The sequence below is a fragment of the Lonchura striata genome, chromosome W (genome assembly GCF_050655825.1).
Source record: "Lonchura striata isolate lonStrDom1 chromosome W, ASM5065582v1, whole genome shotgun sequence".
In the NCBI taxonomy this organism is placed as follows: Eukaryota; Metazoa; Chordata; class Aves; order Passeriformes; family Estrildidae; genus Lonchura; species Lonchura striata.
The window spans coordinates 28,241,442-28,255,726 of record NC_140743.1 but is presented as its reverse complement, the minus strand read 5'-3'; the positions used below and the strand labels follow the sequence as shown (position 1 = coordinate 28,255,726).

Below are 14,285 nucleotides of genomic sequence, written 5' to 3'. Positions count from 1 at the left end.
AGCCCCCTCCCTCTGAATTACCACAATTTCAAAATTAAAAGGCTATCAGGCAAAGATATGGGAATGAGAATAACAGTTCTTTACTAGGAAAAAAACCCTAAATTAAAAAAATGTAATTAGTGTCTCTATAGGGCATGTGAAAGCACGATGCGAGCCACCTGCTATTTGCAAGGTAAAAAAAGAAGGTTTATTTCTCCGACTCCAACTTTTATACTTTCCCAAAGGTGACATTGGATTGGAGAGTGAATGGGCCACCTCTCCAAAGACACTGGACAAACCACTAGTACATCAAGTTTCTCCACCCCCATAAAGGAATGCAAAACAATAGGTTGTTTATAGAAATTGTGTGGGAAAGTTCTCCAACAGAATGTAAACTCAGAAGGCTTTAGAAAATCTTAAGAATCAGGGTGACATCTCATACTTTTTAGTTTAAAAGAAAAAAAAATGAATAAGGTTCAGTGTCCGTTCATGGAGGAATCATCAGAGTTATCACCCGCCGTCATCTTCAACTGAGTCATCACTTGATGATCCATCCATTTGATGCCTTTCAGTTTGGTCATGTTTTCTATGATGCCCGTTGATCGGGTTCTGTCTCTGTGGTTGCAGATCAGGACGAGCACACTTCGAAGGTACCCAGTGTACCCCAGTATCTGTGGACACACAAGCATACCCGTGCCCCGAAGTGATAAGGTCATAGGGACCTTCCCATTGTTTGGTGACCAAGTTGAAAGGTTCCTGGGAAAATCTCTCAAATGCCATAACAGCAGCCCTCAACTCAACCAATTGGGCCAACCCCTCCTGATGACCTTTCAGAACCTGCCACTCAGATCCGTCCTTCCAAGTAACAATGGCCTTTCCTGTTTTCCCCGAACCGTCGGTAAAGACGGTGGGTCCTTGCACGGGTTCCTGACTATTTTTGGGCCGCAAAGAGATCTGCGTAGATTTCGCCACCTGCAGTAGCTTGTGGCTGGGCAAATGATAAGTGATTTGCCCTAAAAAAATTTCCAGAGCACATTGCATGGACACACAGTGTGCAAATCTCCATTCAAAGTCCTCCCGGGATATTGGGAGTACGATCTTTGCAGGATCCGCACCCAGCAATTGCAAACACCGTTGCCGGCATTTGATTATCAACCGAGCAACCAACTCAGCCAATGTCGTTGCCGTCTTCTGCGGCTGATGGTGCAGGAAAACCCATTCCAAAATGTGCAAGGGATCAGACCATTTGTCACTCCATTGACCAATGATACCTGTGGGATGCGAATCTGGAGTGGTAACGAACACAGTGACATCAACAGAAAGATCAATGCGATAAACTTGACGGGCAGAAACAGCCTGCTGAACCTCCTCCAGCACCTGACGTGCCTCAGGGGTCAATGTGCGAGGTGATTTTAAATCAGGGTCTCCTTTCAACAGATCATACACAGGAGACAGTTGTGCGTCGGTTAGTCCCAAGTATGGACGTAACCAGGTGATGACACCCATCAGTTTTTGAACATCATTCAGTGTCTTCACCGAATGCACAAATTGCACCTCCTGGTGTTGGATTGTCCGTTCCAGAATTTTGACCCCCAAATACTTCCAAGGATGTTGTTGCTGAACTTTTTCTGGAGCCACCTGCAGCCCATGAGCATGAAAAGCATCGAGCAACCGAGGCTGAATCCTCAGCAGCTCCTCCTGAGTGGATGCAGCCACCAAGATGTCGTCCATATAATGATACAGACATGCATCAGGGAACTTCTTGTGAACTCCAAACAAGGCATGAGCCACGTGCCATTGGCATATGACCGGGAAATTGCGCATCCCCTGTGGCAGAACTTTCAATTGATATCGCTGTGCGGGCTCATCATTGTCAACTGCCGGCACCGTGAAGGCAAATTTTGGTCTGTCATCGGGATGCAAAGGAATTGTAAAGAAACAATCCTTCAAATCCACGATGAAGATCAGCCAGCCTGCAGGAAGCATGGTAGGCGATGGCATGCCCGCCTGTAACGTTCCCATACCCTCCATGACGACATTGACCTTCCGGAAGTCCTGTAACAACCTCCATTTCCCAGACTTCTTTTTGATGCAGAAAAAAGGGGTGTTCCAGGGGCTTTTGGAAGGCTCCAGACGACCCTGGTCCAACTGTTCCTGCACTAAATTTTGAAGGACGGTCAGTTTATCTTGAGGGAGGGGCCACTGGTTTTCCCAAACAGGTGTATCCACCAGCCACCGTATAGGAGGTCTAGGACACTCTTCGCCCTTCGCTGCAGTGGCCCCCATCAAAAACCCGTCCCGATGCGCACCCCCCACGCAGACAGAACATCCCTCCCCCAGAGGTTAGCAGGAGAAGAAGTAACATGAGGCCTAATCCAAGCCGTCTGTCCCTCTGGATTTGTGACCAGCACGGGCCGCTGTCTCACATAACATTGCACTGTTCCTCCCAGGCCCGCGACAGACGTCTCTGCTGGATCCAGGGGCCAATCTGGAGGCCAGGTGGCAAGGGAGAGAACCATGACATCAGCGCCGCTGTCAAGGAGCCCGCGCAGGTGGATCTCTGATGGCATCGCACCAGGGATGGACAGGGTACACAGCATCTCGGGACGGTCTTTAGTCAGGACAGTGGTCCAGTGAACTTGAGGCGGTCCAGTGGATCCAAAATCGCCATCACCTCGTGATTGGTCAGCCGTCCTGTGAACAGAAGACTTAAAAGGCACATGTTGAGCAAGCCATGTCCCTTTCAGGATCGTAACAGGGGGGTGGGCGTGGAGATCATTGCACAAATCTGCCCTGTGAAGTCTGCATCTATAAGACCCAGGTGCACAATGATGCCCTGAAGGGTGGCACTAGACCTCCCCTTAAGGAAGGCACTCATGCCCTCACCCAAGGGACCAAAGGCATCCAGGGGAACCTTGTGCACCTTGCAAGAGTCTAAAATGACTGTTGCTGCTGTGCAGACATCCACACCTGCTGACCCGCAGGTGCTGGCGACAAGCTGGCTGAGCAGACCTCCATGGGCTCCGGGGTCTGGAGAGGAACTTGTGTCTGAGCGCGCCCCCCTTTCGCGCTCCGCTTCCCATTTCCCAAGCCCGGGATTGCCTGGCCACTAACATGAACAGTCGCCTTGCAAACATCTGCTAGATGGCCTCGCCTTCCGCACCGGCCACACACATACAAAGGAAATTTTCCCTTCTGTGTTTTCTTCCCTCATTTAGTGCTCGTCTGAGCAGCCCCCTGCGGCTGCTTCCAGCCCTGTGGCACTGCCCAGACTGGCTGTGCGGCAGTAGCCCAAGCATCCACCTTCCAAACCGAAGGGCCTATGTCTGCACAGGCCACTGCCATCTGTTAAATGGTAGCCCCTTCAGGAAGAGCCTGTATGACTCTTTTGCATTCTGTGTTGCAATGGATCCTAGCAAATCTTGCAAGGACCATTCGCCTCAGCTCAGGTTCTACCACCTGCCGCTCTACAGAGGCAGTCAACCTCGATGCAAAGTCCATGAAAAGCTCATTAACCCTTTGAACAACAGTCAGAAAGGGCTCCATTGGAGCAGCCATTTCTAGGGCCTGTATCATAGCTGCCAAGCTTAACGTCCGGCATTGATCACACACGAGAGGATCGTATCCAGCCTTCCCCTGAGGATCAACATAATTTCCTGTGCCCATCAACATGTCAGCGTTAACCACACGCCTGGGATCCTGTTGCCCCCGCGTAGCATTCTTCCACACTGCACTGGCAACTAAACCAGCCCACTTGTCCTCAAACACGTCAAATTGCACAGGGTTAAAAAGAGCCTGTGCCACAGAACGAATATCAGTAGGCGTCAGCAGGTCAGTAACCAATATCTGAATCGTGTGCATAACTTCATCAGACCCAAGACCATATTGTGCAACAGTGTCTCAGATTTCCTTCAACACCTTAAACAAAAAAGGCTGATGAGTGTTATGAGTAACACCCCTGAGCACAGGGAAAGCCTGAGGACCCCCTGGTAAGGCTGCATCGTCCACCGTATCATGTCCCGTGGTCTCTGGGGCAGCAGCTGCTCCTGGGCTGCGAGGCGGTGCAACATCACTGGACACCATGCCCCCCGCAGCATCAGCAGAGACAGAGGAGCCTTCCCCGTGATCCGGCAGGCTCCACGAGGGGCCAAGGTCACACATCTCCTCAGCCTTATCCAGGACCTCCTGCCAAAACCGCCCATGGTCCCTTGGGCGCACAGTCACCTGGCAAGCGGGGAGGGTCCACAAAGTCGATGGGGAGGATCTGCGGCCATGGGGAGTCACCGGTCTCCCGCCAGCTGCATCAGCAGTCGCACTAAAGGTGAAAACCCCAGCGCCCCGTGGCGCCGCAATCCCGGCCCCCGCGGAAGGCGGGGAAGACGGAGCTGACCCAGCTGGCGTCCCGGCAGTGCCGTCCGTAGTATCAGCAGAGGACACCGCCGCGGGTGCAGGTGGCGGCACAGACCGCAAGCCCAGCGCATCACTCCCATCCTCTGGGACGGGGGAAGGGCGGGGCGCAGAGGGAGATGTGGCGTGCGGAGACACGTCACCGCGGGATGACACAACGGAGGCCAGCACGTCCCCTAGGAGCTTCGGAGCCGCGACGTGTAGCTGCCCGGCGGGTACCGCCTCCATCAGGCGGGACGGGATGGGTTGCCCGCCTGCTGGGGTGGGGCCCGATGGAACAGAGACCAATGCCCCGTCCTTGGCAGCCCCCACTGCCTGCGCATGCCCAGCAGGCTGCGCAGGCTCAGGGATTGAAGCTGACTCGTCCTCGGAAAATGAACCCGAAACCGAACCAGGCGAACCTGCCTGGGTCATTTCTAGGGGGAATGTGACACCACAGTTTGGGCAATTCACCTTCACCGAGACAGATGCAACCCGAGGCGGGGGCTGGTCCACAGTCCCCCGTTCACCCACGAGTGCCGGGAAGGCACAAAGAGGAAGTGCTTTCTCCCACATCCCACCACGCCTGCGGCGCGGGGTTGGACGAGGCGGTCGGACCAGCTCCACCGACCGGACACTCGGAGCCAGCGAGCTGGGAGCCCGGGGCTCCCCAGAGGAGGAGCCGTTATCCGACTCACTCTCCCAGGCACAAGGGGAATCAGGGCCATGCCCCAGAGACTTGGCCTCCCCAACATCAGAGATAGAGAGGTTTCTCAGAGAATCCTGAGAACTACCAATGTCAGAGCCCTGCCAAATGGCATCCAATCTCTTCCACAGCATCATCAGCAGCCCAACATCTTCAAAACTATTATCAAGCAGGGCATCCATGAGGCGATCTCTCACGGGACACCAATTCTCCCAGGAAAGAGCTTCAGCAAGACTGGGAAAGAATCCCTGTTCCCTTGCCCATAAAAACAGCCTCTCAAAATCATCCCAATAAAAAAGAATGCGTTTCCGCTTCAGTATCTCCCTCCAAACGTCCAAAGCCACTGACTCCTCCCTGATGCTCTCAAAGCTCTCCATTACCAATAATAGCAACAGGCAAAGCGCTGAACAGAGAGAGAGCTAGCTCACCAGCGTAGTTCCCAGCCTAAGCTGCAATACACTTCGGCGGTCACCAGATGTTGCTATAGGTCACGTGAAAGCATGATGCGAGCCACCTGCTATTTGCAAGGTAAAGAAAGAAGGTTTATTTCTCCGACTCCAACTTTTATACTTTCCCAAAGGTGACATTGGATTGGAGAGTGAATGGGCCACCTCTCCAAAGACATTGGACAAACCACTAGTACATCAAGTTTCTCCACCCCCATAAAGGAATGAAAAACAATAGGTTGTTTATAGAAATTGTGTGGGAAAGTTCTCCAACAGAATGTAAACTCAGAAGGCTTTAGAAAATCTTAAGAATCAGGGTGACAAATTGGTAGAAACAAAACTACTGATAGAGTCAGAAACCTGACACTCTGAGGAGTCAGGGTGTTGGCAATAGTCCAGTTAAATGGTGGCTGTTCCTCCTGGAGTGGCAGATGAAATGCTGCTGAAGTGGTGATCCTGTAGAAGGGTGTAGTTTTCTCTGAAGGTCTGGTGATAGAGTAGATGGGCCTGGTCTTCCTCTGGGGTTCCAGCGGGGAAGAAGCTGCTCCTCTGGGAATCCAGCAGAGGAGAAGCTGCTCCTCTGGGAATACAATGGGAAGAGGCTGACCTGATATCCCAAAAAATGCTGTTTTTATGCAGGTAGGAATGCTTGGCTCCTCCCTCTGGGTGGAGCCTCTCACAATGGGATGATGTAACTTTATCAGTCATGCAGTGAGTCATTCAATGGCCCATTAACAGATATCTCCCCAGAGGGAGACATTGTTCATAGAAGAGATAAGAAAACTGCCCAGCTTAACAGAAGATACCTGCCCCACCTCCAACAGATGGCAAATAGAATACATGCTTATCTTACAAGCCAGGACAAGAGGTGAGTACATTTTTATATGTTTTAGGAAATTAGCATAATTGATAAAAAGCACCAATTAGGAGTACCAGTGGTGATGCAATTCCCCCTTCCCCCCCCCGGTCAAGCCCCTTCTCTGGAGCCCCCCCATCAGCACTAATTGTACTTTGTCTGTGAGAATGTATCTCAAGGAGTTGTTCTTGGCCTTGGTTCCCAGGAAGAACCAAGACAGCATGGAGCCTTGTACCTCCCGGGGCTTGGAGCTGTGGAATTTGTTTTGTCTTTCTGCCTAAGGAAAGGCCATGGAAAATTACTGGGAAAACTAGTCACTAATAAAACAGGCTACAGTGCTACAAATATATGTGTAAAGAATACAGAGAACCTATAAAAGAAAAAAAAGGCAAAACCCAAACGACATCAGATGGAGATCCATGAGGCAGCAAAGACACAAGGGTTAATGGTTTATTAGAAATCCCAGAAGTGCCTGAGAATGGTCACACAGGAATTGGAGCTTCTCCTCCCCCCAAAAAGGCGGCAGGATCAATAGCCCAAATGAAGTGCATCTACACCAACACACGCAGCATGGACAACAGGAGGAGCTGGAAGCCATGGTGCAGCAGGAGAATTATGACATAGCTGCCATAATGGAAACATGGTGGTATGATTCACACAATTGGAAAGCTGCAGTGAATGGCTATAAACTCTTCAGAAGTGACAGGCAAGGAAGGAGAGGCAGTGGGGTAAACCTGTATGTTATGGAGAGTGTCTTGCTTGCCTGGAGCTTAATGATGGCAACGATAAAGTTGAGGGTTCATAGGGAGGAATCCAAGGGAAGGCCAACAGGGCAGATATCCAGGTGTGAGTCTGTTATACACCATCCAACCAGGATGAAGAGGCAGATGACATTCTCTAAGTAACTGGGAGAAGTCTCATTATCACTAGTCCTTGTTCTTGTCCAGGATGTCAACTTACCAGATGTGTACTGGAAATATATCACAGTGGAGAGGAAACAGTCTAGGAGGTTCCTGGAGTGTGTGGAAGAGAACTTCCTGACAGCTTCTGAGCCAACCAGGGGAGGTGCTCTGCTGGACCTACTGTTTGTGAACAGAGGACTGGTGGGTGATGTGGTGGTCAGAGGCTGTCTTTGGCACAGCGATCACAAAATGATAGAGTTTTGGGTTCTTGGAGGAGCAAGGATAAGGGTCAGCAGAACTTCTACGTTGGACTTCCAGAGGGCAGACTTTGGCCTATTTAGGAGACTGGTTAATGGAGTCCCTTGGGAGGCAGTCCTGAAGGGCAAAGGAGTCCAGGAAGGTTGGACATTCTTCAAGAAGGAAATTCTAAAGGTGTAGGCAGTGTTCATGTGCCAGAAGACTAGCTGATGGAGAAGAGCAGCCTGGTTGAACAGAGACCTTTGGCTGGAACTTGGGGAGAAAAAAGAGTCTGTCATCCTTGGAAGAAGGGGCAGGTGACTTGCAAGGCATACAAGGATGTTGGGAAAAAATTAGAAGGGGCAAAGCCCAGCTAGAACTTAATCTGGCTACTGCCATAAAAGACAATAAAAATGTTTCTATAAATATATCAGCAGCAAAAGGCAGGACAAGGAGAATATCCTTAATTGGGTGTGTAGGAAAGCATAGTGACAAAGGATGAGGAAAAGGCTGAGGTATTCAATGCCTTCTTTGCTTCAGTCTTTTATAACAAGACCAGTTTGTTCTCTGGGTGCCCAGCCCTCTGAGCTGGAAGATGGAGACAGGTAGCAGAATGAAGCCCCCACAATCCAAGGGGAAATGGTGAATAACTTGTTACATCACTTAGACACACACAAGTCCTTGGGGCTGGATGGGCTCCACCCAAGGGTACTGAGGGAGCTGACAGAAGTGCTCACCAAGCCACTTTCAATAATTTATCACCAGTCCTGGCTAACCAAGGAGGTCCCAGAAGACTGGAGTTTAGCAAATGTGATGTCCAGCCACAAGAAGGGTCAGAAGTAGGATCTGGGGAACTACAGGCCTGTTAGCCTGATCTCGTTGCCAGGGAAGGTAATTGATGAGATAATCTTGATTGTCATCACATGGCACCTACAGAACAGCCAGGGGATGAGACTCAGCCAGCATAAGTTTAGGAAAGGCAGGTCCTGCTTGACCAACTTGATCTTCTTCTATGACAGGGCAACCTGCCTAGTGGATGAGGCAAAGGCTGTGGATATTGTCTGCCTGGAGTTTAGTAAAACCTTTGACACTGTCACCCACAACATTCTCCTAGAGAAACTGGCTGCTCATGGCTTGAATGGGTATACTGTTGGCTAGGTCTATAAATTTGCAGAGAACACTAAGTTGGGTGGGAGTGTTGATCTGCTCGAGGGTAGGAAGGTTCTGCAGAGGGCTCTGGACAGGCTGAATTAATGGGCTGAGGCCAATGGTATTTGATTCAGCAAAGCCAAGTGCCGGGTCCTGCACTTGGGTCGCACCAACCTGTTGCAGCATATGCCACAGCATGTCCCGCGGTTGAGATGGCTACAATACACAAAGTATCACCATACAATATCAGAAAGCTTTAAGCATCCCCATACAGAATAACATCACATCACTTCAAAAGGCTGCAAGCATCTGCCCTTCTTGTTCTTTAGCCCAACCTTTTATACCCCTCATTGTTCATGCATTGTACCTGTGTGCTTTCTGTTCCCTTTCGTGATTGGTCAGGACAACTCGGCACTCCATGTCTCATTGCTTTCAATACTGTTCACCTGCTTTTCACAGTTGTAGCCCATTAGGGATGAGGCTCGGCAGCATCCCCATTCCCAATTACCACAAATTGTGTATCTGCACCAACCCCCTGCAGTGCTACAGGCTGAGGCAGAGTGGCTGGAAAGTGGCCCAGCAGTAAAGGACCTGGGGATGCTGGTCAACAGCCAGCTGAACATGTACTAGTGTGTGCCCAGGTGGCCAAGAAGGCAAATAGCATTCTGGCCTGTATCAGGAATAGTGTGGCCAGCAGGACCAGGGCAGTGATCATTCCCCTGTACTGGGCACTGGTGAGGCCACAGCTCGAATCCTGTGTTGAATTTTTGGCCTCTCACTACAAGAAAGATATTGAGGTGGTGGAGTGTGTCCAGAGAAGTACAATGAAGAAGTCCCATGAGGAGCAGCTGAGGGAGCTGGAGATGTTTAACCTGGAGAAAAGGAGGCTCAGGGGGGACCTTATTGCTCTCAACAGCTAACTGAAAGGAGGTTGTAGCAATGTGTGGATCAGTTTCTTCTCCCAGGTAACATATGGCAAGACAAGAAGAAACAACTTTAAGTTGTGCCAGGAAAAGTTTAGATTGGATATTAGGGAAAATTACTTCATGGACAGTATTATCAAGCTGTCCAGGGAAGTGGTGGAGTCACCATCCCTGGGGGTATTTTAAAAGCTGTGTAGATGTGGTGATTTGGCAGTGCTGGGTTAGTGGTAGGACTCGATCTTAGAGGTCTTTTCCAACCTAAACATTTCAATGATTCTAAATAATGCTTACCTACAGCTGTTTATTTAAAGTAGTGAATATCAAATGTTAGCTTTAATATTACAGTTGTAATGTTCAGTATGAAACTTGTGTGATGTCTGAAAAAGACTTGCATGCTCTATAAAATAATAGCTGTCCAGTGTGTCAGGTCACCCAGATTGCTTCATAAAGGGTAGAAGCATGAAGAGCAGAGTTCAATACTTTAATTTTGATGTTTCTTTTTCCCAACACTGACCAGACTTGAAATCGCATCCTCAACCATCCCCAGTTCTAATTCATCTGACCCAGCGACAACAACAAACACAGACAGCCCCTGTTCCTCCTCCAGGGCTGCAGTCCTTCTCCCAGGTAAAATTCCACAAGCCATTACCAGTAGACACCTCTACCGCTGTTAACAAAATGTTACAGCTCCCTACTATATCTATGGATAACCTGGAAGTGACTGCCCACCAAACCCAGCAGAAGCAGATAAAACCACCAAAACGGAGGATAACTCCAGCATCCAAGGTGAGTAATTGAGTTTGTCCATAGTAAACATATAAGCATACAAAAGCTTGTATCAGCAATAGTATGGCCAGCAGGATCAGGGAAGCGATTTTCCCTCTGTACTTTGCACTGGTGAGGCCACACCTCGAGTCCTGTGTCTAGTTCTGGGCCCCTCAATTCAGGAAGGATATTGAGGTTCTGAAGCAAGTCCAGAGAAGGGTAATGAAGCTGGTGGAGGGGCTGGAGCACAAGTCTTGTGAGGAGCAGCTGAGGGAGCTGGGGAGGCTTAGCCTGGAGAAAAGAAGGCTCAGGGGGACCTTCTCCCTCTCTACAACTGACAGGAGGATGGAGCCAGGTGGGGGTCTGTCTCTTCTTCCAGGTAACAATTAACAAGACAAGAGGAAATGGCCGCAAATTGCACCCAGGGAGGTTTAGATAGGATATTAGGAAAAATTTCTTTACGGAAAGGGTTATCAAGCATTGGAACAGGCTGCCCAGGAAGGTGGTGGAGTCACCATCTTTGGAGGTATTTAAAAACGTGTAGATGTGGTGCTTAGAGACATGGTTTCATTGTGGACTTAGATTAATGGTAGGACTTGATCTTAATGGTCTTTTTCAACCTTAATGATTCTATATATAAGTTTCTAGGAAGAAGGAGAGCTAAGACCATGGTCTGTTTCTTGTTTATAAAGCAGGAAATTCAAAGCTGAATAGGTTTTAGGTTCAAAATACAGTGATGTCTTTTCCAAGCACATATCTAATTGTTCTGTGTGGAAAATGACTGTTAATATGTGATTTTTGGATTGGCTTAGTAGCCATAAGATGAATATTGGCTGATGGGGATGATCACAGATGACACTTTGATATTGTAGAATAGTATGGCTTACCCTTTCAGCTCCAGATCAGGGCACAGAATCAATTAATTAATTTCAGGTTCCAATAATGTAGTTAATTTATGTAAAGTGAGGGGTTGTCACAGATCTAGTTGGCAGCAAAGGCTGAGCCAGTAACTGAAGAAGCCTGTAGTTAAGGGACAAGACTGTCAGTTACTTATATCTTTAATACAGATAGTGCATGCAAAGGAATTATGTTGGGTTTTTTCCTCCTTTAAGATTCCTGCCTCTGCAGTGGAGATGCCTGGATCAGCAGATGTGACAGGATTAAATGTTCAGTTTGGAGCTTTGGAATTTGGATCAGAGCCTATGCTCACAGAATTTGGATCAACTTCAAGCAGTGAGAATACCAGCCAGGCAACCAACAATAGCTTGTTCTCAAAATCTGTCATGTATGTGTGAGTTCCCCTCCTGCATTCTTCCATGTCTTCTTTAAGGGGTCAAGTTTGTGCCAAAAATGTCAAGGCACAATTGCCATGTAATGAGAGGGAGAAATATGGTGACATGTAAGGTGAACGTGTGCCCAGGTGGCCAAGAAAGTCAGTGGCATCCTGGCCTGTATCAGCAATAGTGTGGCCAGCAGGGCCAGGGAAATTATTCTTCCCCTGTACTTGGCACTGGTGAGGTCACACCTTGAGTCTTGTGTCCAGTTCTGGGCCCCTCAATTCAGGAAGGACATTGAGGTGCTAGAGTGAGTCCAGAGAAGGGCAACAAAACTGGTGAAGGGTTTGGAGTACATGTCCTATGAGGAGCAGCTGAGGGAGCTGGGGATGTTTAGCCTGGAGAAAAGCAGAATCAGGGGGGACCTTCTCACTCTCTACATACAACTCCCTGACAGGAGGGTGGAGCCACGTGGGGGTTGGGCTCTCTTCCCAGGGAACAAGGGACAGGACAAGCTGCGACAGGGGAGGTTCAGGTTGGACATTAGGAGGAATTTCTTCCCAGAAAGAGTGATTAGACATTGGAATGGGCTGCCCTGGATGGTGGTAGAGTCACTGTCTCTGCAGGTGTTTAAGGAAAGACTGGATGTGGCACTTAGTGCCAAGGTCTGGTTGACAAGGTGGTATTTGGTTATAGGTTGGACTCAATGATCTCAGAGGTCTTTTTCAACCTAATTGATTCTGTGAAGTCTTTTCTGTGGATGACATCTTAAAGAAGACATTTATTTTCTAATTACAATCAAAACCTCCCTGGATGGGTCAGTATGAAGCTGGAGATGACATGAATGTATATAACCTTATAATTAAGCTACCCTTTATAAAATTGCTATTTTTTGTTTAATTTTCCTGATTTTCAAATTTGTTTGAGGGTTTGTTCCTCACAACACAATTTTTTTTCTGCTTTTTGGTCCAGGAGAGATGACCTTTGTGCCATATATGTGTATTAGATTGGCACCAGATTACAGATCTGATGCTTCTATGGGATGAGAAAAATAGCTGGTCTTTCATTATGCAGAACCTCTTACTGAAATGCTAAAATGGCCAATGATAAATGGTGATAAATGCCAACATACTAGAAACCCTTTTTTTCTTCTTTATTCATTCAAAAATTGACTTCAGTAAGAAGATTCACAAAGTTAAATTAGAAATATTATTAAAAATGAACTTTCACATTAATTTCTAGTTCTGTAAAAAAAAAAAAAAAGGCAAGCTGTTTAGAAAGTAAAACAATCCTGCATATTTTAAAGTATTTTTCCTCTTTGCATAGTTCTATTAGACTGCTACTTTAATGACACAATTATGCTGTTAAAAGAGACTGTGTTTCTCATCATATACCAGACTTTATGGATCTACTTGTTTAAAAAAGAGTTTATGTTCATTAATATATCCTTTGAGAAGGTGAAAATAACATGACCAAAAAAAGTGCTTGTGTGTAAACTCTTGTTTTGGTTGGGCTGGCAAGAGGAAGATGAATGGTGCTTAGTGCAGTGGATGGTTTTGAAGCAGTGATTACTGGGGACCAAAGTAAAATTATATATTTTTTCTCATTAGATTTTCTAGTATAAATAATGTATATTTGACTCCATGTTTAAGGTAGTTCTAAATAACTATATAGGAGCTGATATTTTCACAAAGGTATTTGAGATGTAGTTTGCCATGTTGATAAATAATTTTTACTTTTTCCAGTGATCCTTTGAATACCTCTCTGCCAATATCCAATACAGTACAGGAGTCCACCTCCACAACCTCTGCCATCAGCTCTTCCAGTCTGACCTGCTCATCCCACAGCACTAACCCAGTAACAACTTCCTCCTATGAGCAGACTTCTGTACTTGGTAGGATAGTGTACGAAAGCTCCATGGCTCCATCTGAACCAACCCCTATTGCAGTTACAGTGAGTGAAATTCTGAAATAAGACTTTGAAAAAAGGGGAATATTCTTATCGGTGTTAGACTTGAATTACCCAAATATGTTAATATTTTAACCAAGCCAAGTGGTATTTTTGATTCCCAAGAACATTCTGTGGTTTTTTTCCTTTCCTATTTTGTAGCCGTTTCTTGTATATGGGATATAAGAGCCTCTGCTTTTATAGGTTTTGACATCTTAAATTGCTGTTTGACCTTTATTCTTAGTAACACATAACATTCTAGTTGAGTTTCCTTCCCTGAAGCTTAGTTTTTAAAAAAGGAACTATTTCTGTATGTAAATATCAGTCATGGTATTTTGCCATAACTTGACCATTTCTATCCATAGGTATATTATTTATTAAATTAATATGGCACATAGAAAATTAATCCCAAACTGTTTGTGGCCCTTCCAACATTACTCTTTTGTTGGATTTAAACTGCAGTTGGAATTAGTTTAATCTTTTATTTTAAAAAGCATAAGGAGAGATCTAATCTAGGACAGAGAGAGTCTCAGGAGATATTCAAAAGCATCTACTCTATTTGTATATGGAATGTAGGTTTTCTTTAAGAGACTTTATCAAATATTTAAGGAACTTGTGAGAGTTTGTAAGTTTATTTACTCCTGGCCTTTGTTATATAATGGCTCAGTCACACTTGTCTTCTGCACTAGCTCATATTTACTCGTGAGGATCAAGC

The 14,285-nt window shown here is 47.0% G+C and overlaps 1 protein-coding gene and 1 non-coding gene across 25 annotated transcripts in view; both read left to right on the top strand.

Annotated features, from left to right (window-relative positions):
- The window catches only part of LOC146763161 (ubiquitin-associated protein 2-like), a 229,312-nt gene that overhangs the window by 90,017 nt on the left and 125,010 nt on the right, over nucleotides 1–14,285 (top strand). For all 24 annotated transcript variants that reach the window (XM_085571445.1, XM_085571455.1, XM_085571456.1 and 21 more), the window contains 3 exons: nucleotides 10,102–10,370; nucleotides 11,462–11,634; nucleotides 13,369–13,576. In XM_085571445.1, coding sequence (XP_085427571.1) covers nucleotides 10,102–10,370; nucleotides 11,462–11,634; nucleotides 13,369–13,576 — 650 coding nt within the window. The remainder of the gene's footprint in view (nucleotides 1–10,101; nucleotides 10,371–11,461; nucleotides 11,635–13,368; nucleotides 13,577–14,285) is intronic.
- LOC146763162 (small nucleolar RNA SNORD121A) lies at nucleotides 11,071–11,153 on the top strand. The gene has a single exon (XR_014952689.1). It is a non-coding gene; the product is annotated as a small nucleolar RNA SNORD121A (small nucleolar RNA).